At 37.6% G+C, this 25,607-nt stretch overlaps 1 protein-coding gene across 4 annotated transcripts in view; it reads right to left on the reverse strand.

Moving 5' to 3' along the window:
* The window catches only part of LOC131253331 (anaphase-promoting complex subunit 1), a 206,160-nt gene that overhangs the window by 84,553 nt on the left and 96,000 nt on the right, over positions 1–25,607 (reverse strand). For all 4 annotated transcript variants that reach the window (XM_058254294.1, XM_058254292.1, XM_058254295.1 and 1 more), the window contains 2 exons: positions 13,073–13,171; positions 12,694–12,834 (listed from right to left, as the gene is read on the reverse strand). In XM_058254294.1, coding sequence (XP_058110277.1) covers positions 12,694–12,834; positions 13,073–13,171 — 240 coding nt within the window. The remainder of the gene's footprint in view (positions 1–12,693; positions 12,835–13,072; positions 13,172–25,607) is intronic.

The following is a 25,607-nucleotide window of genomic DNA, read 5'->3' on the forward strand; positions in this document are numbered from 1 at the left end:
TTTCCAGGGAAAGGTAGAGATGGTCGTGGTGGTAGTGGAGACTGTATTTGTACTCATTGTGGCCTGACAAATCATATTATGGAGTTTTTTTTTTTTTTTGGATGATGGGATCTTTATGGAAAACCTCCAAGAACTAATCAAGCACTTATGGTTAAGGATGCTTCTACAGATTTAACACTTCTAAAATCTAAACATGAAGTGTTTGATATATTTAACGCATTTTATAATGAAGCGGTTACCAATTTCAATACCCTATTAAAATTTTGCACTCTGACAATGGAGGCGAGTATATGTCGCATGCCTTTTTATCCTTTTTAGAGGTCCATAGGATTTTATCTTGTATTTCATGTCCAAGAACCCCGCAACAAACGACGTGGCTGAGCAAAAGAACAGTTACCATCTTGAAGTCACCCATTGCCTTGCTTACTGTTGTATTTCTGATTAATCGCATTCCATCACAAATTTTATCACACAAGTCTTAATTGGAAATTTTGCATTCGAATAATAAACTTTACCTTTACCCCCTAAGATTGTTTTATATACATGTTCTGTTCAAATTCTTAACTATAGTAATGATAAGTTGAGTCGTCTAACCACAAAGTGTGAATTCTTAGGTTATTGTCGATTACAAAAGGGATATAAATATTATGACCCTTTAACCGATAAGAGATATGTATCTGATGATGTGACCTTCTTTGAAGATGTTATGTACTTTTCTAATGAATGGAGATTTCTACATAATCCTCTTACCAGTCGAGGGGAGCCTATGCAGTCTAACTCTATACCCCTTCCAGTCTCTTGTCTTAATAATGCTCCTACACCATCTCAAAGCCTATCCTTGTGTATCATCAATGGACTAAATCCTCTACTGATCAACCACCCATCGTTTCATCCACTTCTACTAGTGGTTTAGGCATAAGCTCTCTATCTCCTAATGATCTTCCCATTGCCTTGTGTAACGTCCCTGTTCATACACAAAGCATCCCATTAACAATTTTGTTTCTGAAAGTGCCCTGGTTTCTCAATTAGCGTGTAATCTGAGTCTTAGAGTCAAGTGAGACCCAAAGAAGACCCAAGATTGAAGACTCTAAGGGTTAGAAGCGTCAAAGGCAAGTTAAGGTAAGCTAGCCTCACAAACCTAGCCAAACCCTACACTTAAAACCCTCAAAACATATCCCATACTTGACCAAATACATCTAGGAAAAACCTTTGTTAAGTAGGCTACATAATTAGGAAGTTGGATGTTGGAGTGAAAAGATAAATCTGAAAAACAGCCATCTTCGATGGCATCGAGGTGACATCGAACTGTCTTCGATGTCATCGAAGGTAGCTCGATGACATAGAGCTTGAGCCAAAACATTCCAGCAACCAGACAAAGAAAATTTGGACATTCTCGATGACATCAAACCCTGTTCGATGACATCAGTAATTCTTCAATGGCATTGAACATAGGTTCAATGACATCGAAAAACAGCATATTTTGTCCAACAAGCTAACAAGGAAAATCTGGATATTCTCAATGGCATCGAAACCTGTTCGATGGCATTGAAATTCAAACTTCAATGACATCGAAGAAGTGCTCAAACAGTCCAGAGAGTTATCTCAGAAAATCGGAATTATAACAATGGCATTGAAGGACATTCACGATGACATCGAAGGTCAGTTCGATGGCATCGTAAATGGTAAATGGACCCAAATTGTCCAACAACCACAAGTCCTATATTCGAAAATTCCCGATGGCATCAAGTCATCCTTCGATGGCATCGAAGGTCCCCTTTAATGACATCGAACATCCTTCGATGTCATCGACAAAATCTGTCTGGCAACTATTTGAAAGTCATGTTGCTATGGTTCAAAGGAATCGAAGAAGGTTCAATGGCATCGAAGACCCTTCAATGACATCGAACCTGACAGTTTTCTGCCCATTTTTTTACTATTGGGATTTCATTCTATAAATCAACATGGGTTGTTTATTAGCAATTTGGTGAGTATTGAAGAGATCTTTGAATCAATATGGGTTGTTTATTGGCAATTTGGTGAGTATCGAAGAGATCTTTGAGAGAATTAATTGTAGGAGTTAATACCCATCTTCTCAAGCCCTCTTTCCTCATGGAATTCATCATTCAATCCTTGTCTTAAAGACAATCTTTGGCATATTCAAAGCTTGGATTGAATAATGAACTCTGACATTCATTGATGCTCCAGCAACCATCTTTATTAGCAAATCTATATGCTAGGAAGCATTGAACGCTTAGCCTTGGGGACTCTTCTAGTTCTTAAAGACCAATCATCACCTAGATAGGATTTGCCCAAAACCCTTGACCCATCAACCTCGGCATCAACATTGGAGCATCATCACTCGGTTGCAGTTCAAGGGAGCTGGAGATTCTTCAACAACCTGGAAGGTCTTCATCAAATGTGTTGAATGGGGCTCACTCACTTGTAGGTAAGTACAAGAGTCCACTTTATGTCTGAAAACCTTTCCTTGTATAGGATTGGAATTCAGAGTTTGTTTTCCCAAATTCACTAAGTCCTTGCGTAGGCCTCCAACGTATTATGTCCTTGTGTAGGACTCAGTGTTGTCATGTGCGATCGCACATTTGCATATGCGATCACATATGCACATAATGTTGGGGAGATCGCATATGCAGCAGTGGCATATGCGATCACTGCACATATGCGATCGCATATGCCAGCATATGCGATCGCGTATGCAATGTATGCGATCGCATACAGGATATGCGATCGCATAGTGGCCAACATTCATATTTCTAACCTTTTTTTGACCTTTTTTTTTTAATCCGGATTTTTTTTCTCTATAAAAATGTATTTTAAGCATTCCTACATGCAAAAAAAGCTCACTCTCTCTATCTCAATTCTCTATTTTGTTCTCTTACATCCTCTCTTACATATTTCTAAGCACTCTACAATCTACATCCACTCCTCTCCATCCATATTCCATATTTCTTTTCTTTCAACTTTCAAGAATCAAGAATCAAGATTGAGAATGAAGTTTTAATCAAGGAAGGGTACATAGTATATACATCCACATTCAAGAATTAAGAAGATTCAAGAGTCAAGAGACTCTTCAAGAGACTACAACTACAACCAAGCTCTCCAATCTCCATCCATTGAATTGAATCAATTGATTGAACTCTCTTTCTACTTTCTAGTTCAATCAAGGGAACATACATCACTATCTCTTTCTATCTCTCTTTCCTTTCTATCTCTCTTTCTATCTCATTTTCACTTAGAGTTTCATATTTCATAATATCCAAGTTCTAAGTTTTCTAAGTTCTAACAACTTCTATCATTTTTTTTTAGTTTGTTTGTTAATTGATTTGTTACTTTGTTAGTTGTTACAACTTACAAATTACAAGTACAACAAGAATTCAAGATCAATACTCAAGTCAAGGGGCAAAGGTGAAGAGAAGACAACTTAGACAAGAATTTGGAAGTTGAAAGTTGGAAGTTGAACCTCTTTTAGATTTGTAATTTTAATTTTGTTTGTGTAAATCTCTCTCTCTCTCTCTCTCTCTCTCTCTCTCTCTCTCTCTCTCTCTCTACAAGTGTAACTCAACTCTCTCTCTCTTTCACATTTTATTTTCCCTCTTCTTCTCCCTTTCTACAAGTGTAAGTGTGTAACTCCACTCTCTCTCTCCCTCTACTAGTGTAAAGTGTGTAAGTGTAACTCTCTCTCTCTCTCTCTCAAGTCCCATCTCTTTAGTCTCTTTACTCTTACTTACTCTCTTAGATTTTACTTCTTAGTTCTTAGTCTCTTAGTTTAGTTTACTTTTTATTTGTAGTTTACTTTCTAATTTCTAGTCAGTAGTTACTTTTTAGTACTTAGGCTACTAGCAAGTAGCAATCAATAATATACAAACCACCATCATAATGTCTTCTTCCCTATCTTCCTCTTTGAAACCCAAGTCAAATGACCCGAGTTAGAAATATGGGCACTACCGTAAAGTGCTAGTGCTACCGAAAAGACTCATATGGTATGTGAGTTATGTGGGTATGTGAGTTCCGGTAGCATTGCAAGGCACAAACAACACCTTGCACATTTACCAGGGTCAAATGCAAAAGCATGCGACAAAATTACTCCAGAAATCTGAAGGGAGATTGTGGAGTATATAGAAAAACAATCAAGAAAGAAATGCGATAGTGCCCTACGTCAGGAGGAATATCTGGAATAAGATGCATATGAAGATATAAATGTAGTTAATGTAGATGAAGCTAGTCCCACTTCCTCTACTTCAACAGGCCGGTCTAGACCACAAGTACAACCATCGAAAAGAGCCCGAGGGCATGGGCCCATGGATAAATGGTGTAGACCACACCCCGAGGATGTGATCGACCAAAGGGGTAAAGGGAAAGGGTCAGGTCAAACAACTTTAGAGAACCAGTATAAACAAAAAGATAAGAAAACCACAATTCAATATATTGCTAAGTGGTTTTACCAAACCGGTATTGCTTTCAACGCCGTTAAATCGAGAAGCTTCAAAGTAATGCTTGAAGCTATAGGTCAATTTGGACCTGGGCTTAAACTTCCTTCGTATCATGAAATGAAGGAAACATGCCTAAAAACTGAAGTTAAATATACACAATCTTTCATAACTAAATATAAGGAATCGTGGAAAACATATGGTTGTTCACCAATGGCCGATGGATGGACCGATAAATCCGGTCGGTCTCTCATTAACCTTTTGATAAATTGTCCAGCTGGGACAATGTTCTTAAAGTCACTGGATGCGTCGGGTCATTCACACATAGGAGAATATTTGTTTAACTTACTAGGTAGTGTAATTGAAGAAATAGGTAAGGAATATGTTATACAAGTAATTATAGATAAGGCAGCCTCGTATGTAATGGTCGGTCGTCTTCTTATGGAGAAGATGCGACATTTATTTTGGACCCCCTGTGCGGCCCATTGTATTAATCTTATGTTAGAAGATATAAGTAGATTATTTACAAATGTGATTGCAAGGGCTAGAAGAATCACGGTCTTTATATACAAACGCGCCCTTCTTCTCAGTCGAATGAGAAAACACATTGGGGGTAACTTGCTACGTCCAGCAGTCACCCGTTTCGCTACAGCCTTTTTAATACTACAAAGGCTACATGCAAAGAAATCAGAACTTAGAAGCTTTGTAGTGTCGGTCGATTTTACAAGTGGGCCTTGGTCAAATAAGGCTGAAGGGAAACGGGTTCAACAAACAATTTTTTCTCAAAGTTTTTGGACTCAAGTGGTAAAGGCGCTAAAATCATCCGAGCCCTTAGTCACTGTGTTGCTATTGATGGACGGGGATGAGAAGCCTGCAATGGGCTACATATATGATGCGATGGAGAGGGCGAAAAATAAGATCATGGACCATTTTAACTATAGAGACCGTGATTACAAGCCAATTTTAGATATTATATATAGAAGATGAGGCAGCCAAATGTCATCCCCATTGTATTCGGCTGCTTACATCCTTAACCCAACCTGTTTATTCACTTCTGTTGATCCATCAGAAGCACTAACTATGCATATGGTTGGATTTATTGATGTCTTGGAAAGAATGATTCCAGATAGAGGAGAACAAGACAAGATCTCAACTTTGTTGGACTTCTACACAAAAAGTGAATGGATATTCTCAAGGGATATCGTAATAAGGCATCAAACAATGAAATTACCCAGTAAGTACTTCTATGAATGTTAGTGTATGTGTCCTCTTGCAAATAGTTTATCTACAAAGTGTCTCTAAGACTCTTAAGTCTCTAACTAACTTAAACTGTCTTTCTCAGCTGACTAGTGGGCTGCCTATGGAGTGGACCCGACAGGAAGGATCCAGCTCTAAAGAAGCTGGCTATGAAGATTCTTGGACTCACGTGTTCTGCCAGTGGTTGCAAGTGCAATTGGAGCACATTCGAGGCGGTAAGTTTAAAGTGTTTAGTAATTGTTTGTAAACTTTAATTTTTTAGTGGCCTAAGCTAAATTAATTACCTAAATAGCTAATGCCAAATGAGCTTTCTTTCTTGCAGATTCATACTAAGAAAAGGAATCGCCTTGACCAAAAAAAGCTCGACAACTTGGTTTTCGTTCAATACAATCAAAAATTGCGAGAACGATTCCAAACTAAGAAAGAAAAGCCTGGTTTCTTTGACCCTATCTGCTTAGATGAGTTAGATGCAGATAACAAGTGGCTCGTAAAGACGGAGGACCCGGTATTTGCTGGAGAGGAGCTGACATGGGCACAAGTTGAAGATGCCGTATACGGATCGACACCTGGTGAAGGTAGTACCACTTGAACACAAAGGACGGGGGGGAGCCGAGGGGGCAAGTAGTAGCCGTCAACTTGTTGATGAGATTGAGGAGATTGAAGAAGGAGATGGTGATAATGATGATCAAGCTGAAGATCATCCACCATTGGATGTTGATGAAGTATTAGTACGTACAGATGATGAAGAAACGGAAGAAGAAGAAGTGTATGTGGAAGAAGGAGATGACTCGAATGATGATGGTGGTGGTGGTGGACCTGGTGGTGATATGCCACAATGGCTACTAGATCAATGTATATGATTATTGATTAGATAAATAATAAATACATAACTTCTTAATTTTGTTTAATGTTTACTAAGTGTGTTGATGTTGCTGATTGTTGATAACTTGATATATTATATATCATGTAGTATTGAATGTTGAATATGCATATTTCATATTTGTTAAATGTTAATTGTTAAGAAGTTAACTATATTGTAGAATGTAGTAGAATTGTTGATGAATGATGATGATTGATGACTTAACTTAATATTTAATTCATTATGTAAAATTGTAATTTGTAAATGTATGTTTTATTTTTACTTAAATTAAATGTATTTCATGTCCCAATAATTTATTTTGATTTTTTCTGATTTTTCTGATTTTTTTTTAATTTTTTGAAAAAATGCGAAATATATATATATATATATATGCGACCATATGCGATTGTTATGCTATTCGACAACATTGGTAGGACTTCTCAAGTTCTTGCGTAGAACTTGGTAAGACCTTGTGTAGGCAACCTGTAACCTTGTGTAGGTTGTAAAGGTTTATGGTAACCTCATTTAAAACCATTGGATAGTGAAATCCGGCACACTCTAGGAGAGAGTGGGTCAACCAGGAGTGGAGTAGGCATGTAGCCGAACCATTATACATCATTGTGCATCGTGGTGAATGATTTGATTCATGTTCTATGTTGATTGATTATTCTCTATGCTCTATTCACTTTCTGCACAAAACATATTTGTTAAAATGCATGAATGATATGTATCATGATTTAACTTAGTTTATGCACTTCTTCTCATTTAAATTCATTTACTTGATTGTTTAGAAGTAAGTGCATGCAATTAGATTAGTTAAATTTTGAAAAGTCCTATTCACCCTCCTCTAAGACGATTAGACATATCTTCAAGCTTCGAATGTAGCGGTTAGGCCGCAATTTTAGTTTCATATCATCATCTTTCATCTTCCTTCCAGTCCTTTGCAGCTTCCAAATCCTCCAAGGTTGCCCCACGTAATTTGAAGGAAGCTATGAGTAGCCCTAACTGAATTAAGGCTATGATGGAAGAAATGCATGGCTTAGAGAAGAACACCTTGGAGTTAGTTCCCTTACTTTAAGGCAAACGTACAATTGGATGTTAGTGGGTTTATACCATCAAGTATCTTCAAGATTGTTCAATTGATCGTTATGAGACACAGTTGGTTGCAAAGGTTGTACTCAAACATATGGCGTGGACTACTTTGAGACATTCTCTCCTGTGGTTGAGCTTAAATCTGTTCATGTGGTTATCGCCTTGGTGGTAAACTTCTCTTGGCCCCTTTTTCAACTAGATGTGAAGAATGTGTTCTTACATGGTGATCTTACCGAAGAGGTCTATACGGATCAGTCCCCAGATTTCTCGATGCCTTCCGACTCAACTCTTGTGTGTCACCTAAAGAAGTCCATCTACGATCTCACATTGTCTCCACATGCCTGGTTTGATAAATTCAATCATGCTTTTCTGGATTTTGGATTCATTCACAATCAAGCAAATCACTCTTTATTCATCTGTCATCGTCCCATAGGACTTATGGCGTTGATTGTCTATATGAATGCCATTGTGTTGTCAGGCAATGATATTGAGGGAATGGTGCCCATTAAATCTTTTCTTAAAACTCGACTTGAGATCAATGATGTTAGGATTCTTCGGTACTCTCTAGGCATCGAAGTTGTTTAAACTAAGTCTGGAGTTGTGCTCTCTCAAAAGAAACATACCCTTATTCTTCTCTCAGAGACTGGGATGCTAGGATGTAAGCCTACTTCCACGCCTATGGATACTACACACCAACTTAGTCCTGATGATGGTGAGCTGCTCTTTAACCCTAGGATGTATCAGCGGTTGGTTGGTCGTCTTATCTAACTATTACTCAGCCAGATCTTTCGTATGTTGTAGGGGTTGTGACTCAATTCATGTATGCCCCTCATACCGCACATCTGACAATAGTGTATCGTATCCTTTGGTAGCTCAAATCCTCCACAAGAAAATGTTTACTTTTTCAATAGCATGGCCACCTTCATTTGTCTATTTACTCCTATGTTGATTGTATTGGAAGTTCACATGAACGAGTTCTAAATCTAGGTACTGTACAATTTTAGGTGGCAACCTTGTCACATGGAAGAGTAAAACAATCCGTCATGGTACGATCTTTTGCCAAGGCTGAGTATCGAGTGATGGCTGAAGCGACACGTGAACTTATTTGGCTTCGCTCTCTCTTATAAGAACTCAATTAAAATCCTTTGAGTCTCATTCCATTGCATTGTGATATCAGGCTGCCATCCACATTGCCTGCAATCGGATGTTCCACGAGCACACGAAGCAAATTGAGATCGATTGTCATTTCATCCGGGAAAAAATGGCCAACAAGGAACTTGTGACTCCATTTATTTGCTCTAGGGAACAGTTACCCAATCTTCTTAGCAAGTCTCTCTGTTGAGATGCGCTTCTTTATATCACTGGCAAGTTAAGCATGATCAATATCTATGCTCCAACTTAAGAGGGAATATAGAGAGTGCGATTGATGTCTTTGTAGCCCTTTTACATCAAAACTCTCTCTCTCTCTCTCTCTCTCTCTCTCTCTCTCTCTCCCCTAAGACCATCCAAACTCAACTCCGCCGAGAGTAGCCCGTCGCTTGATAGGGTCTTCCATGCTTTAGGATACATGACGGCCATTCTTGGTCAACAAGTTTGCCGTTATAATGGGGGAGTTGTGCCTTTGTGTAGGAAGGAGCTAAAAGCCGAGTAGAGAAATTTAGGAGATTGAAGTTGCCTGCTTTTAAGGGTTTGTTGGATCCTATGGAGGTAGAAAAGTACAAGCAGATGGAGAAGATATCATCGTTATGGGGCGTGATGAGGAGCAGAAGGTCGCACTCGCAACCTTCATGTCAAAAGGAGAGGCCAATCACTTGTGAGAGATGATTGCTAGATTTGTCGGAGAGGAGACCATATGGACGTGGGACATGTTTTGTGAGAAGTTCGATGAAAAATACAAGTGTGTTTGAGAGAAGAAAGCAGATGAGTTCATAAATGTAGAGCAAGGACAAATGATCGTGCATCAGTATGAGGCCTAGTTTGTTGAACTATCCTGTTTCGCCATGTATATGATTGAGGATGAAGCTTGTAGGGCCAGAAAGTTCGAGAAGTACCTGAGAGGGTCGATTCTAAACAAGTTAATTCCATTAAAATTTAGGACCTATGCCAGAATGGTGGAGCAAGCTTTAATGATTGAGCAAGACAAAAAAGAATTCTAGACGAGATGTAATCAGAAGAGGGAAGCGAAGGGCAAGACTAAAGTCATGCTGAATATCTCACACGTAGGACATACACAATCAAGAAGCAGAAGATGGCAATGAGGACTAATTCAACCCCAACACGGCCAACATATTGATTTTCGAGTAGATGTTAGCATTGTTTTTGTACAAATACACCATATACAGTTTATCACATGATTAGCATTGTTTTTCTTTTTAATATTCATGGAAAAATGGAGCGAGATGTGTTTTGTTTTTAATTTACTTTTTTTAAAAAAATTATATAATGTTTTAAAAAGATGGAAAAAAAAATCTTATGATTTATGATACGATTCACAATAAGTTAAGATTTTTCCCCAATAATAGTTCATGATTCGATAATGATTTTAACGACATTTCTCATATCTATCGGCCCAAAGAAAAATAAAATAAAAATCCTACGTCAACCTATAAGCAGTGTTATTAGATGTGGACAATTCATATAGTATCATATGGGTGTACAATTTAAATCGTACACCCTAATTGCACATCCTAAATAATCGTAAACTGTGTAAATGGGCCCAAAAATAACTTAAATATCAATTTTTTCTTCTTTCATTGTCCCATATTGCTTATAAAGCATGAAAAGGCACTCTCTTATTATAAGCAGTGTTTGAATTATCTTCAATATGATCGAAATATCTCCAATATTATCTTTATCTCTAGCTTAGAGATACTGATAACACTAGTAGTATCAGAAATTCCAGGTATTAGCAATGTAGCGCTAAGTATCACCAACGTATCAATATCGCTAATGTAATCACAAATATTTTCAACTATGTGAATTATAGGTGTCGCTTGTATTGTCAATGCATCAATATTGCCAATATTTTCGACGATGTAAATTCTAGGTAATGCTTATATCATAAGTGTATCGACGATATTTCAATAATATAGCCAATATATTGATATCATCAAAATTTTGTTTATTATAAAAATAAATAAATAATTTTATTTCAATTTTTTTTTGTCATGGGCACATGGTTGTATGTAGTGTTCATTTTGTCATTGATAATATCTTGATGCTATCGATATCACAACATGTACGATATTGAGACCACAATCTTTCGTTTCCTTTCCAATTGTTGACGATTTCTTGGTGAAATATCATCTATTGTTGATATTTTGCAATATTGATGGATGTTTGGATAGAATGTTGGATGGTTAAATAGGCCAGATGGAATGGTTGGACTAATTTCTTATAACAACACATGCTTTTAAGGCCCCATTATATGGAAACTTGTTATGTATGCATTCTTTTTGCAATTTTTTTATTTCTAAGTATGCAAATATATACACTTTAACATCTCATGAAGCTTCGCTAAAAATTCCACCATTTTTCCTATGTTTCCCCGCATTTCCAGTTATCATTGATATTATCGGCAATATCAATATTGTTTCCGTATCCCTGGCCATCGAAACTTGTAGCGATACCGATACTTCGAACACTAATTATAAGTATCCTCTCTTTTTTCCTTTTAAGAGAGAGAGAGAGAGAGAGAGAGAGAGAGAGAGAGAGAGAGAGAGAGTGGGGAAAGAGGAGATTTGGGGATTTTGATATTCAAGAACCGAAAATAAAGAAATCAAGATATCTTTTTATTCACAAAGGAATCAAATGACATTTTTTCTAACATGATTCCACACTTAAGAAAGGTGAACTCTTCTAAGATTTTAAGGTAATTTTTTGAAAGACAACAAAAGGAAACAAAGGAAAAATACAAGAATCCTTTGCTATCATGATATGTATACCATGTACATTTTCTCAATTGATAATATCATGATATGCCTTGTATATTATTTTTTTTGTACATGTGGATGGGAAATGGATGATTGAATCTTTTCTAATTTACTTTCATTTTTTCATTTGTTTTATATTCTTTTAAGAAATGAAAAAATAATAATAATAATAATAATAATAATACAATTTTATATACGATTGGTGATTCGATACAAATCAACCCCTAATACAATTTGCGATTCGATATTGATTTTGACAGCATTGAATATGAGTGAAAATGTCAGCCATGTCAATATGACTTTTAAGTAAAAAAGATCTCAAAAAAATTCACATACATTAGAAGAACAACAAATGACTATGTTTATATTGATTTTGCATTTTCAGATGTTTTTATGCATGCATTGGTCCAATTTGCTGAATGGTTACCATTGTCTGTCCATCCAGTCTTGAATGTTGACTTTTGACATTTTCAGTTGCCCTGTTTACTTTATTTTTAGAGTTTGAACATTGAAGGTGTTTCATAGCTAGTAAATTAGTTGAAGCATGAATCATATGAATCAGTGTGTGAAGATGAGAAACATGTGAGTTATAGACTACAAGTCTACTAGGGCAGTTAACTCCTCAAGTTAATGAAAATACTACATTTTCTACTCACCTAAGAGACGGAAACAAACATAGCCAAATATTAGTTCTATTAGTTATAGATTTTTAAGGTCTCTAGTAGTTTGTAAATCAATTAATACAAGCATTGTATAATTGAGTGTGAAAGTGAAACGCTACAGGTTTACGACTCTATGAAGGAAGAAGAAAAAACTTTCACCCCTTTCTCAAAGAGAAAACATCCAAAAACAACATAAAATGGAAAAAAAGTCTCACAAGAACTGAACAATGTGTAAGCTCATAATGGCCCATATCGGCTTGTATCAGCTGATTCGGTGTATATTTTGGTAAGACAAATTAGCATCCAAAATGATATGGTTATTTATTGGATTATATGCTTTGACCGATACTTTGAACCACGAAATGAACTAGTTTCAACAAAATGACAAATGTTAAGATAAACAAGAATATCTAAACTGGATAAAGAATTTTTTTCAAAAACAATACCTGAGAAAGATAACGATATACATCAGCAATCGTCAAAACACGCAAATGTCCATGCAAACCCAATGCTAGGAGAAGTCCAGCATGAGTAACAGTCGGGTCCAACGGTTTGTTGTATGCTATCCATGTTCTTGACATTTTCCCCTACATAAAAGGGTCAACAGGTATCCAAATTACAAGTTCCACACATAGGTCCAATTCAGTTAAACATCTTGATGTTAGTGGTCATTTTAGGAAACGAAAACTGAATAATGAGAAAACTAAATTACAGCTGAGGCACTTCAGCATATGAAAAGAATGTGTTCAAAACTGTTGCCTACAGAGCATGAATGAGCACTATGTAGCTGAGAATCTAAAACTTCTGATGTCAAAAAGGCAAAACCTGAAAGGGAGCCAGCCTTAATCCAGCTGCAACACCGTTGTGAAACTCTGGCCATGTTCTTAGTTCCGCCATATTCCTTGTACTTGGGTCTAGATTGACCTATTCAATGGGTAACCTTATTAGTAAACGGAAAGAGGGAAAAAAAAGAAAAGAAGGAGAGTATTTTATGGGAAGCATAGCAAAGAGGACAGAGTCTATAAAAGCAAACCCGTCAAAATAATTTCAAAAGAGAAAGAAGAAAGATGACAAAACCACATTTGGATAAACCATACTAGCGTTCCTTACAATTCTAGATAAGCCATGGTTGGAACATAATTAAACAGACCATGAGACTGATGGGGAGATGCAGAACTCTCTCCCTCAAGTGAATCACTTAGGAATTTCCACAAATACAAGGACTACCAAGAAAGGTATACAAGTCAATCCACACAACCACAACAGTGAATATAAGAAAGAAAATAAAGAGACAAGGGCAAAGGAATAAAAAGGGTATATATATGACGTAACTCACTGTACAGATACACATGTGAACACACTCAAGACATGGCCCAACAACCTATTCACTCCATCATCATCGTCAATTAAGCCTTATCCCAATTAATTAGGGAACCTACTTGCTCCATATTTGAGAAATACACACTCTACCCAATAAAGTGGACACACGCATGAGGATGGACCACATACCAAATAATCTCCCCCTCCAAACTCATAAGGGTGGCTCCACCTTGCCTAGTGATCAACCCAATGAACCAATGTTCATCTGACATCGAGCCCCATCGGGGCTGGACAAAGGTCCAATATGTCCGTTGGTAAGGCCTCCATCATTATATCTGATAGATTTTGTCTGTGAGAACTTTCTTCAACTCTAACACATCCAATATCTAATGATATCGCAAGTCAATGTTCTTCATCCTGGAATAATATGTTCAATTCTTGGCCAAATGTATAGCGCTTTGACTATCACAATTAACCGCAAACACTTTCTATTTGATGCCCAAATCATTGATGATATTTTTCATCCCAAACATCACCTTAGAAGCTTTTGCAGCTGCAATATATTCAGCCATAGTAGAAAGCAAAACAAAAAATTTCGCAACCTAGACAACTATGAAATTGCTCCCTCTACAAATGGGAACACGTAGCCTGAGGTGGACTTTCTTAAGTCCATATCTCCACCCAAATTTACATCTATATATCCTTCAATCTCTAGTTTACCATTTCCAAAGCATAAACACATCTTGGAAGTACCACTAAGACACCAAAGAATCCATTACGCTGCAACCCAATGTTCTTTGCCAAGATTGGCAAGAAATGTACTCACAATGCCAATTGCATGTCTTATGTCTTGTCTAGTACAAACCACAATATATATCATACTACCCACAACTCACAAGGAGTTTTCTCCATTTGTTTCTCCTCCTCCTTACTTGAAGGGCCATGATTAGAACCCTGCAAGAGTGATCCAACCAGTTTTGCATTCTTCACATGAAACCGACCCAACCATTTCTAGATATACTCCTCTTGCAATAACCATCTAGAGTTATACCTTGTAAAAGAAACTCTATGTCGCTTCCTAATTAAACAATCATCACATGAATTTAAATGCATACTTTCGGTTTCCGGAAGGAGATTCTTCTTTGTTAAGATTTCCATCCCCTTCTCGTGTATGTTGCCAATCCAGTTATGCCATAACTCAAATAAGGAGCTTTCTGACTTCTGAGGTAATATTTAGCTCCCCATTGCACAAATGTCCCTTCATGTAGTACAACGTACCATACATGTTGCCTCTTGCCACCACAACTGCACCTTTTGTGAGCTTCCAATTTGCATTGCCGAAGATGATATTGTACCCATCATCCAACTTTCCACACATTAGCATGAATTTACCTCCCATATTAGTTTTAACATATACTCTACCAAGACCAATAACTTTGGATATGTTTTTGCTACCCATATGAACAAAACCAAACTTCCCCAACTTGTAGGGAGGTGAACTATCTTTTCATGGTTTAGCATCATAAGAAGCTACTAATTCTATCACCCAATTCTTGTGAATGCTTGTTAGGTTGAGAAGATTCCAACTTTCTTCTACAGCCAGAAGAGCATCATCACTCGCCACATTAGCGCAACTTCTCCATCCTTTCCTTTCAGCTTTCCTTCCTTTTTGTCTCTCTTGAACTTTCGACATTGCAACATTATGTGTCCGGTGCCACAACAATAGTGATAAATGATATTGCTCCTTGAATTTAATCTTGGCTTGGACTTTTCTTGTACATGTTGCCCTTTATTTTAAGTTCTATCTTTGGTTGTCAAGACTTGTGAATTTGAAACACCCGTAGACTTTCTCCACATTTTTCCATTCAACAAACTACTCGTCACGTTTCTCATGCTCCACACTCCATTCGATGTCGAATCACTTGGGGAAACCACCACCGTCTCCCAACTTTCTGATAGTGAGCTAAGGGGTCATTTAGTAACATGGATTGAGGGGCATTGGAGTCCATGAGGATATCAAATACTCACTATTGTTGAGTTTTGTAATCTCTCCCTTTTGCTGAAATTGCCAATTCTCTCTTTTTACTTATTTTAAAGGCAGAAGAGTCACACATGTAACATAGGTGTCCCTAGGCTACTAATCCATTGAACAAGTGGCCCGCTGATGATATCCCAAAACAATCACATTATCGGCTCAATCACTAAAATTACATCGATAAAATGATCTAAGTAGTCCAAACATTTGCAATGTAAATCGACGTTTTAAAAACATTAGTTAGTCACTCGGTTGTAATCCTACGCTTGTAAGCCATCCAAGGATTGGAATTTCATCATTTTTTGCGGAAGTATATATTTTAATGGGCCTATTACAATCATTATGTCAAACATCACATATGTACACTAATTAGCGATATTAAAGTTGATTTAGTAATCGAATTCAAACTCATGTAAATATACTACATAATTTCAATGCACTGCTATTTTTGTATTCCAGGGCATTCTGAATACAAGATGGAAAACACAACTAAAGGATTTGAAATCACCATTTATTCATAATCACCTTGATTCGGAATCCAGGATTTGAAATACAAGCTCCCAAACAGGCACTGAGTAACAATAGTGCTTGTAATTCATCATCTAACATCATCTTCATTAATGCCAATTGATTCACAATACTATGCATCTCATTAAGATGGTACACCACCGAAGTTCCTTCCTTGGACTTTTAAGTTCAAAAGTTGTCATGCCTTGTTTGTTGTCATCTTCCTTTCATACAAGTCATGTAGCTCCTTTCATAGAGATTTTCCCATGGATTCATTCAACAAATGATGGAACACAACATCATCCAACAACTACCGAATCATTCCTCTCAATCAAGCTTTTCCCATTCATCTTCTGTCAGGTTTCCAACTTCATCCCTTAAATGGGTGCATACAAATATCTTCAATAGAGAATAATTACATCTTGACTTTCTATATCAACCAATTACTTCCATTAACACTAGCCATCTATGGTGTCACAATTTTCATCTCATTCCACAAAAATTTCACCACGAATCAACAACCGTTGCTCTAATACCACTTGGTGAGGAATGCAGAAGTCTCTCTTTTATGTGAATCGTTTAGTTTTTTCACAAACACAAGAGCAACCAACAAAAGTATACAAGCTAAATATAGAACCACAACAATGAATCTTAGATAGGAATAAAAGGCTTAGCAAGAGAAGAACACACTGATTTATGAGGAAACCCCACTCAATCAAAGAAGGAAAACCACGGGGCAGCCGATCAACGCCACTATGCAGAAATTGGATAAAAGCTTTCCTCTCATGGCAAAACTTGCTTGGGAATCAGTTCTCATGTGTACAAGGACCCCATCTTTTCAGTCAAGATGAGAAAACAATATCTCTCACTTAGTCACTCTCTATGATGAACTCTCTACTTAGGATTTAGGTTCTAGGGCTCTCTCACTCTCTCTTTACTCTTCTCTCGACAACATCTTTCTCTTTCTCATAGAAGGAGAAAATCGGAAAGAAGGATCTATATGAGATATAACTCATTTCCACACAAATGTAGAAACGTGTGAACACACTCATGACATGGGCCCAACGACATATTTGCTCCATGCTTGATAAATAGACCACTCTACACAATAAAGTGGACACACACATGAGGATGACCACATACCCAATAGAGACTGCATAAAGAATATAATGACAAGGAGAGGTAAAAAAAATACTGAAAAGATTCAACTAGAAGTAAACCATTCCATTATACAAAATGCCAAGGATATGGCTACATGTATTTAAACCTACTATGCATGGTATAGAACTCTTTTCAATGAAACAATGAAAAATAGCCCTCAAAAGTCAAACTTTAAGGGCACCATTCTTCGGAGCATTACTGGTTTTGCTATCCTTTTGGGTCTTTGAAAAGAAAAGAACAAGTGTCTGCAGAACGATGTTTCCTATAAGAATCCAAAAGTCAAAAAATGATATTTCACGACGAGCATTTCCTGCTACAGGGGTTAGATAGGTTCGAGTTAGTGTTCCAAATATCACCAATATTATCAACATTATTAGTAATATGTAATATTAATGGTTTCACCAGGTGACCAATACAGGCACATGGATAAAAAAGAATTGCTTTTATCGGCAATAAAATCACCCGTATTACCAAAATATCATCAACATCACTACTTTTTCTAACAACACATGGTTTAAGCCCCCTATACAAAAGAATCTTAATATGTGTGGTTATTTTCACAATCTTTTGATTCCTAAATGTGTCAACATGTGCCATTTAACATCTCTTGAAGTTTCACTAAAAAATTCCACCATTTTACTAATGTTTCCCTCAATCAACAAAAATTTTCAAAAGATCAACAATAATATGAGCAATATCGATGAATGTTTCCATATCCCTAATCATTGATAGATCTAACGATCTCGATGCTCAGAACATTGGTTGGACTGAAGAGCAAGATGCTTCTGAGCTCAATAGGTGAAGACAAAAGGGATTAACCAAGTGGTTAAAGAGAGAAGATCTGAAGGTATTGAAGTCCCTTTATTGTCTTGGTCATCGGACTCGACCCAAATTGGGGAGTTTAGGATGTTGTATCACAATTTGAAGAGCCTGGAAACTTATCTAAGATAGCCACCCCATGTCATAAAGAGTCTAGGACCTTAACAAATTTTGTTGATGCATGACAATTAACCACTTGCTCTAAAAGCTCGAACTGATAGAGCATGGTGAATTAATCCATGTATCTCATAGCCCAGGCCCCACATCGCATTGGCTAGGACCTTGGCCAAACCCCCCTCATTGGCCCCACATCACATGGATACCCCCCCCCCCCCCTCTCGAGTGTGCCCCTGCATCCCACGGGCCACCCCACTCGAGCCCAGTGTGAAAATACCCCTGCATTAATCACCCCCGGTGAGGAGTCTCAAACACGAGACCTCCCGCTCTAATACCAATTTGATGTAGGATAATTAACCACTTGCTCTAAAAGCTCGAACTAATAGAGCATGGCAAATTAATCCCTTTATCTCATAAACCAGGCCCCATATCACATGGGTACCGCCTCGCATGAGCCACCCGCCTCACATGGGCCGCCCACCCCGAGTGTACCCCTACATCCCACAGGCCACCCCGCTCGAGCCCAGTGTGAAAATGCCCCTACATTATTTGCTTTCATGTAATTCAAGTATGTAGACGAGGCCCACAAAAGATGTCTTACATGGAACGAAGGCTACTAGAGGTAAGCTAACAATGAATTTACTGAAATTACGATAAATATCAGAGCAAGAGGAACATGTTGTAACACTTGTGGGAGAAGGATGGAAAACTAAGTGCTAATGGTAGTCACCAGTGCTATGTGAATCGTACAATTTACAATATGAACCATATGATTCAAATCGCATCGCAAGGGTGTGTGATCCAAATCAAACATCACAAATGAGCTTGATTCATATGATTCACAATTCAATGGGCAGTGTATTTCAACGAAAAAAGATGGTGATTTTTTTTACACCCTTTTTGTTTTTAAAAGACTTGTAAGCCCAACGTTTACCAAAACAAGCCCTCTTTTGTTTCCTTTAAGAGACGTAATTTTGAGTTTTTGAGTTTAAAAAACCTAGAACACGAATTTAACATATCCTTTTCACCTATTAACGGAATCAAACTTACTTTCTCCATTGAGATTCTGCATCTAAAATAGGTTCATAAATACATAAAATAGTTATAAATCCTTTTCTTTTTGCTTTGTTGTCTTTTTAGGGTAAATTTGTTATAAAATATTCAATATTTTGTCCTTTTCTTTTGTTTTTCTTTACTTTAAGATTCTTTTGAATCTTGGAGATTCTTATGCTTATTTGTAAGGTAAAGAATTGCCTTTTTCCTAATATTTATCTTTTCCTTTAATTTATGTCTTTGCCCTAGGATTGTGTTAATTGTTTTTGTAGATGGTGAAGAAGTTTAAGGGTAAAGATAATGATCCTACATGGCATTATTGCTCAAAAGTGAATGAAAACACCAACACTCTCCTCAAATGCAACTTCCATTGCGAGAGCCAATGGGGAGGTGTATTTCAAATGAAACAACACCTCACCCGAACAAAGAACAATAGAGCGGCATGTTCGCAAGTCACTAATGATATACTATAAAAGTTTGAGAAATTGTTGGAAACGAATTCTTTTGACAAGAAACAACAACAAGACGCCATGTATGACCATAAAAGAGTTTTAATCACACGTGATGAGGAAAAATCGAGTTAGAGGAAAAAGGAAAAAGACTATTGATGAGTTTGTCGGAAAACATAATTGAAGAAGAGGAAAGTAAGAAACCACTCTAAATAAATTTGTTAAAAAGGAGAGAGATAATGGGTCTTTCTATTGCTCAGTTCCTCTATGTTAATGCTCTACCATTCAATCTATTGAAGAACCCTTACTTCATATTGATGATGGAAGCCATTGCCACATTCATGTTGAGGTTAAAGCCTCCCACGTATCATGATGTGAGAAACATGTTTTTGAAGATAGAGGTAGAGAATGTACACAAGTCAACTAAGGGGTACAAGAAAGAAGAACAGGGCATACTGGCATGTCAAAAGGGTAGACGGATGGAATGAATCGGTCTATTACAAACTTTTTGGTTAACAGTCTGAGTGGCAAGGTTTTTTAATCTATTGATACATTTCAACATTTATAAAAATGTGGACAATTTAACAACATTGCTTGATTCTATCATTAATGAGGTCGGGAAGGATAACATGGTACAAGTTGTTACGGATATGCACCCACATATGCAAAGCAATTTAGATGTTGACAGAGAAAAGAAAAAAAAAAAAATATATATATATATATATATATATATATATATATATTAGTCACCATGCGCAACTCATTGAATAGATCTTATGCTTGACATCAATGAATTGCAAGTTCATGCAAGACAATGACAATGGCAAGGCCTATAACCATGTACATTTACAAGCATTGACATTTCAAATTTGATGCAAAAGCATACAAAAACTAAGTAGACTAGATTGGTTGTGACATGATTTGCAACATGTTACTTAACATTGATGAGTATAGGATTGGTTTGAGGTCGATGTTTACATCTAAGGAATTGGAAGAGCCATTTTTCCAAGACCCCAAAGTGAAAGCAAGTGCGTAAAATAGTGTTAACTGATGTCGACTTCTGACCATTTACCAAATATTGCCTAAAGACTACCCTCCCATTGGATAAGGTACTAAGGTTACTTGATTTGGATGAGAAGCAGGCAATGGGATACATTTATGAGGCGATGGATGGTGTCAAAGAGAATACAGCAAAGAACTTGGTATAAACTAAAAAGCAATATTTGGTACTGGAATCTTCAGCTCCATAAGCCCTTACATGCAATGCCTACTTTCTAAATCCAAGATTTCAATATGCAGAGAACTTTCATACAGATTTGGAAATAAAAATAGAACTATATGATTGTAGTGAAAGAATGGTTCCAAATTCAAGGCAAAGGGACATCATCAATGAGCAGATTGACAAGTTTATGAGGACTTTTTGCCTGTTTGGATGAGATACAACAAAGTTAACAAGAACAACAAAGCAACTAGGTAACTTATTGAAAGGGATAAAGACCATATCCCCCTTCACCTATACTTGTTGGACCGACCAGTCACTCTCATCATTTTTGTTCAAGTTCACATCTGGCATTTAGGATTTAACCTCATTAACCCCCTTGCATTAAAGAAAACGGTACAACACACTAACTTTCTTCTTATTCCAGTTATGCACTTTCATCTCCCAAAGGACTTAATGACCCCGAAATTTTTGCATAGCAAGCACATGTAGAAGACCTACCATCCATGTAGAAAATGTTACAAAATAAAACACTTGGTCAAGATCGAAACACTCAATCTGACGGCATAGGACATTAGGATCTTTCAGCCCAAAAATCAGGCCATTTGACACCTTAGGAGGACCAAAACTTAACAAAAATAATTAGATGCCTAGAGGAAAAAAATTAACGATCAATGGAATTCAATGCATTGCGGCCAAAGTAAGAACCGAAACCACCCGAGTTTCAAGGTAGAAGATCTAAGCATTATTTCTAACCAGATGCATATGATAGATCTCTCAAACAATTTTATATTTGAACGTACGTGTGCATGTATGTCAGGAGTTCACATACATGTGGAATTAACAAACTCCACATGTTCCCACAAGCATCACGTATTGCACATACATAGGGACTTTAAGGACTTTAGCTACAGTAGTTGGGGTCATTTCCAATAATCCAAACTATTTATACAACGGGGATCAAAATCCATGGGTAAACCGAAAAAATCACTCTTAAAGGGGATATTTCAACCCTTGATTATTGAAGGGTTGAGGAGATCATCCATATTCATATCTAAAGGAAAATAGATGATTAGAGTGTGGAAATATTTCAATATAAGGGTTTTTGTTGTGTATCCATGTCCACAATGAAGCTCATCATATAAACAATTTGGACCATTGAACAATGACCCTAAATAAAATAGCAAAACTCCTAACATATGCGTCATCTATGCATTGGAATGTATTGAAGCAAACCTCCCTTAGAGAATCCATGGCTTCAATTTTCGCACGTGTTCAAGCATGTGGATGGTAGGGCTCCCTCACAAAGGTTGGATTCTAGAGTCCATTGCCAGAAGGATTTTGATAAAGAGGTTTGCCAGACCGTCCCTACCTATTTCTCTACCATACGTAGGGACTTCACTCTTTTGATTTCAATCATCATTCAATGATCTAAACCGTTTAATTGATGGGCCTTACCTTTGATGGAGGAAGATAGAAAAGCACACAATTTGAAATAGTTTAAGTCCTTTGATCATTTGATTCTTTTTCTGTTTCAATATAGATGGCCTCTTTCAACTTTTGAATTATTCAAAGGTTGCAATACTTCCATCTTAGTCTTTTTGGGTGGTCCCTGTCCATGGTGAGGCCCATTGCTTAAATGGTTATGGTAATTGCAAATGACCCTAATCTAATGCCTAAGTCCCAAGATATCAACATGGGAGTCTATTCTAGGAAATCTCTCAAGTAAAATGCTAAACCTGTACTAAAACTATCATGCAACCCAACTTCCATGTTGGATGGCATGCTTGTCAGAGATCCTAGCCATTCATAAGGTAATGTACACTGCAAACTTGCCATTGACCAAAAAATAATATTAGTCCACTAACTAGATAGATCAGCGGTAAAAGGGGGCATTTAGAATAAAGGTTTGGCAGTCCAAGTTCGACTTACATGTGTGGTTAACTTGATGTGTATGCTACCGTGATTTTAGGCATAAGACATGTTCACATTGGGCAATACCTAATGAATGGCCCAAATTAATGCATGATCCCGAGATGCAAGCCGCGGGCTAACCAAACTCATTGTGGAACTAAAAGGGTAAAATTGGAATGGGTGGAAAGTTTTATGACATTATGCTTTTTCCTCTCTTGCAGGGGTTGGAAGAGGTTATTTATTGGATGTGGGGGGAAAAGCTGGAACAAAAACAATGAGAGGGGGTGATTGGTCTGACAAACATAGCTGAAGGGGAGTTTAGACCTTATCCCTTAGAAGTCTGTTTGATTTGGAAGTTATTTAGTTTAATATTTACTTATTTATATTATATTAATAAGCTACATAGGTTTATGGTAGAAGCGAGGAGATGAGTGTCCAGAATTGTAAAAGCTAGCAATTTGTATTTTTAGCCTAATATTAGTTTTGAGTGCAGCTGGAGCACTTTTGAACAAGCAAAATGATTGAACTCATCTCATGAATCTCAGTGTTTATGTAATGACCCACCCCACCATTGTGATATTGTCCGCTTTGCTGAAGCTCACGGATTTAAAACGCGTCACACAGGTTAAGGGAGAGCCTCCACATATAATCACCACAACTCTAGACGGCGCTTCCGATGTGGGACAAGTTCAACCTCCCACTGCGTACATAGTAGCCTGTCAGCACAGTAGCCTGCCAACCACTGGTAGCTCGCTCAGGCCCTTAGGCCCTGCCAGTGTTTCAAATATCGATACTATCGGCCGATATTATCGATATCGCACCACTGCGAGACGATATACTCGCGATAACCTCCGGAAGATACCAAAAAATCCCAAATCCAGATATCGGCCGATATTATCGGCGATATCGCACGATATATCAACGATATCGCACCATTTCCTCTCCATTATTGTCGGACATCAACGCACGGACAGTCACGGGTAGATTGCAGGGGACTCACGAGTCCCACTGTAGCTAACCACCCACACACACCATAAAAATCGGATCCGAGCAATGGAGAATCAAAAAAAAAAAAAAATCAATTAGAAAAAAAAAGAGAAAGAAGTCGAAGGGTACCTGCTGTAGCGGTGATCGGAGGTGAGCCATTCGACAGGTAAGTGCCATTTTCTTCATCTTCCCTCTTTCTCGGAGATTTCGGCGAGGAATCAGGCCGGATCGACTCACCGTTCCTTCCGGGCCGAGATTTGAGGGGACGAACTGGATCGGACTGCGTGGATGGAGCCATGGAGGTGAAAATGAAGAGGGAAGATGAAAAGAGGGGCGGATGGGGAAATCGGGTTGCGTACTGAGTTACGTACGCTCTTATCGTACTGAGTAAACTCTGTAGGCCCCACTGTTTAACATCTAGTTCATCCACGCCATCCATCCGTTTTTCCAGATCATTTTATGGGTGGAGCCCAAAAATAAAGTATATCAAAATCTCAAGTAGACCATACCAAAGGAAACAGTGGAAGTATTGATTTCCACCGTTGAAATATTTATAAGGCCCCCAATGATGTTTATTTGTCATCCAAACTGTTCATAATATCACAAAGACATGGATGAATGGAAAAAACAAATATCATCTTGATCTAAAAGTTCTGTGGGCCCCCAAGAACTTTTCAACGGTAGACTTCAATTCAAACTGTTTCAAGTGGTGTGGTCCACTTGAGCTTTGGATATGATTAATTTTTCTTTCAAAAGCCATGAAATTATATGATAAAATGGATGGACAGATTTGATAAAATGCATGAATGATAGTGGACCCCACAGAGTTTACTCCGTACACAGTGCCCAATCCGCTTCGGCGGATGGAAATAGGATTGCGTACTAGTTACTCAGTACGCTTTTATTGTACTGAGTAAACTCAGTTGTGGTCCACCTTGAATGTGTGCGGTTTATCCAATCCGTCCATACGTTTTTTCACATAATTTTATCCGTTGAGCCTAAAATTGAAGCATATACAAAGCCCAAGTGAACCATACCACTGGAAACAGTGGGAATAGTGATTTCGACCGTTGAAATCTTTCTAGTGCCCAAAGTGATATTTATTTCTCATCCACCATGTTCATAAGATAAAAAAGACTTGGATGAAGTGAAATAAAAAATATCAGCTTGATCCAAAACTTCAGTGGCCCCTAGAAATTTTCAATGGTAGACACTCATTTCACACTATTTCCCGTGGTGTGGTCTATTTGATATTTAGATATAAATTTTTTTTTTGGGTATATGAACTGAAATTAACTTTTAAAATGGATGAACGGTGTGGATCAAATAGATAAATCACAGTGGATCCCACAGAGTTTACTCAGTACACTTAGCATACTAAGTTACTCAGTACGCAATCCGCTTCCCCGTCGATGGGGTAAATGCTTTCCACCGTTGAAACATTTCTCCACTGATTTCTATGGTGGAGTCCACTCGAGCTCTGGATCTGAGCCATTTTTTAGCTCATGCTATAAAATGATCTCTTCAAATGTATAGACGGTGTAGATATAAAAAATACATCATGGTGGGACCCACGTAACTTGGTGACCTATCGTGCCCCCGTCACCGACAGGCATTCACGCTGGATTGCGTACTCAGTACGCTCTTATCTTACTGAGTAAACTCTGTTGGGCCCACCGTGATTACACGTGGTTTATCCACGCCGTCCATCCGTTTTTACTGATCATTTTAGGCGTTGAGCCCTAAATTAAACCATGTCCAAAACTCAAGTGGACCACA

The sequence above is a fragment of the Magnolia sinica genome, chromosome 8, assembly GCF_029962835.1.
Source record: "Magnolia sinica isolate HGM2019 chromosome 8, MsV1, whole genome shotgun sequence".
Lineage (NCBI taxonomy): Eukaryota > Viridiplantae > Streptophyta > Magnoliopsida > Magnoliales > Magnoliaceae > Magnolia > Magnolia sinica.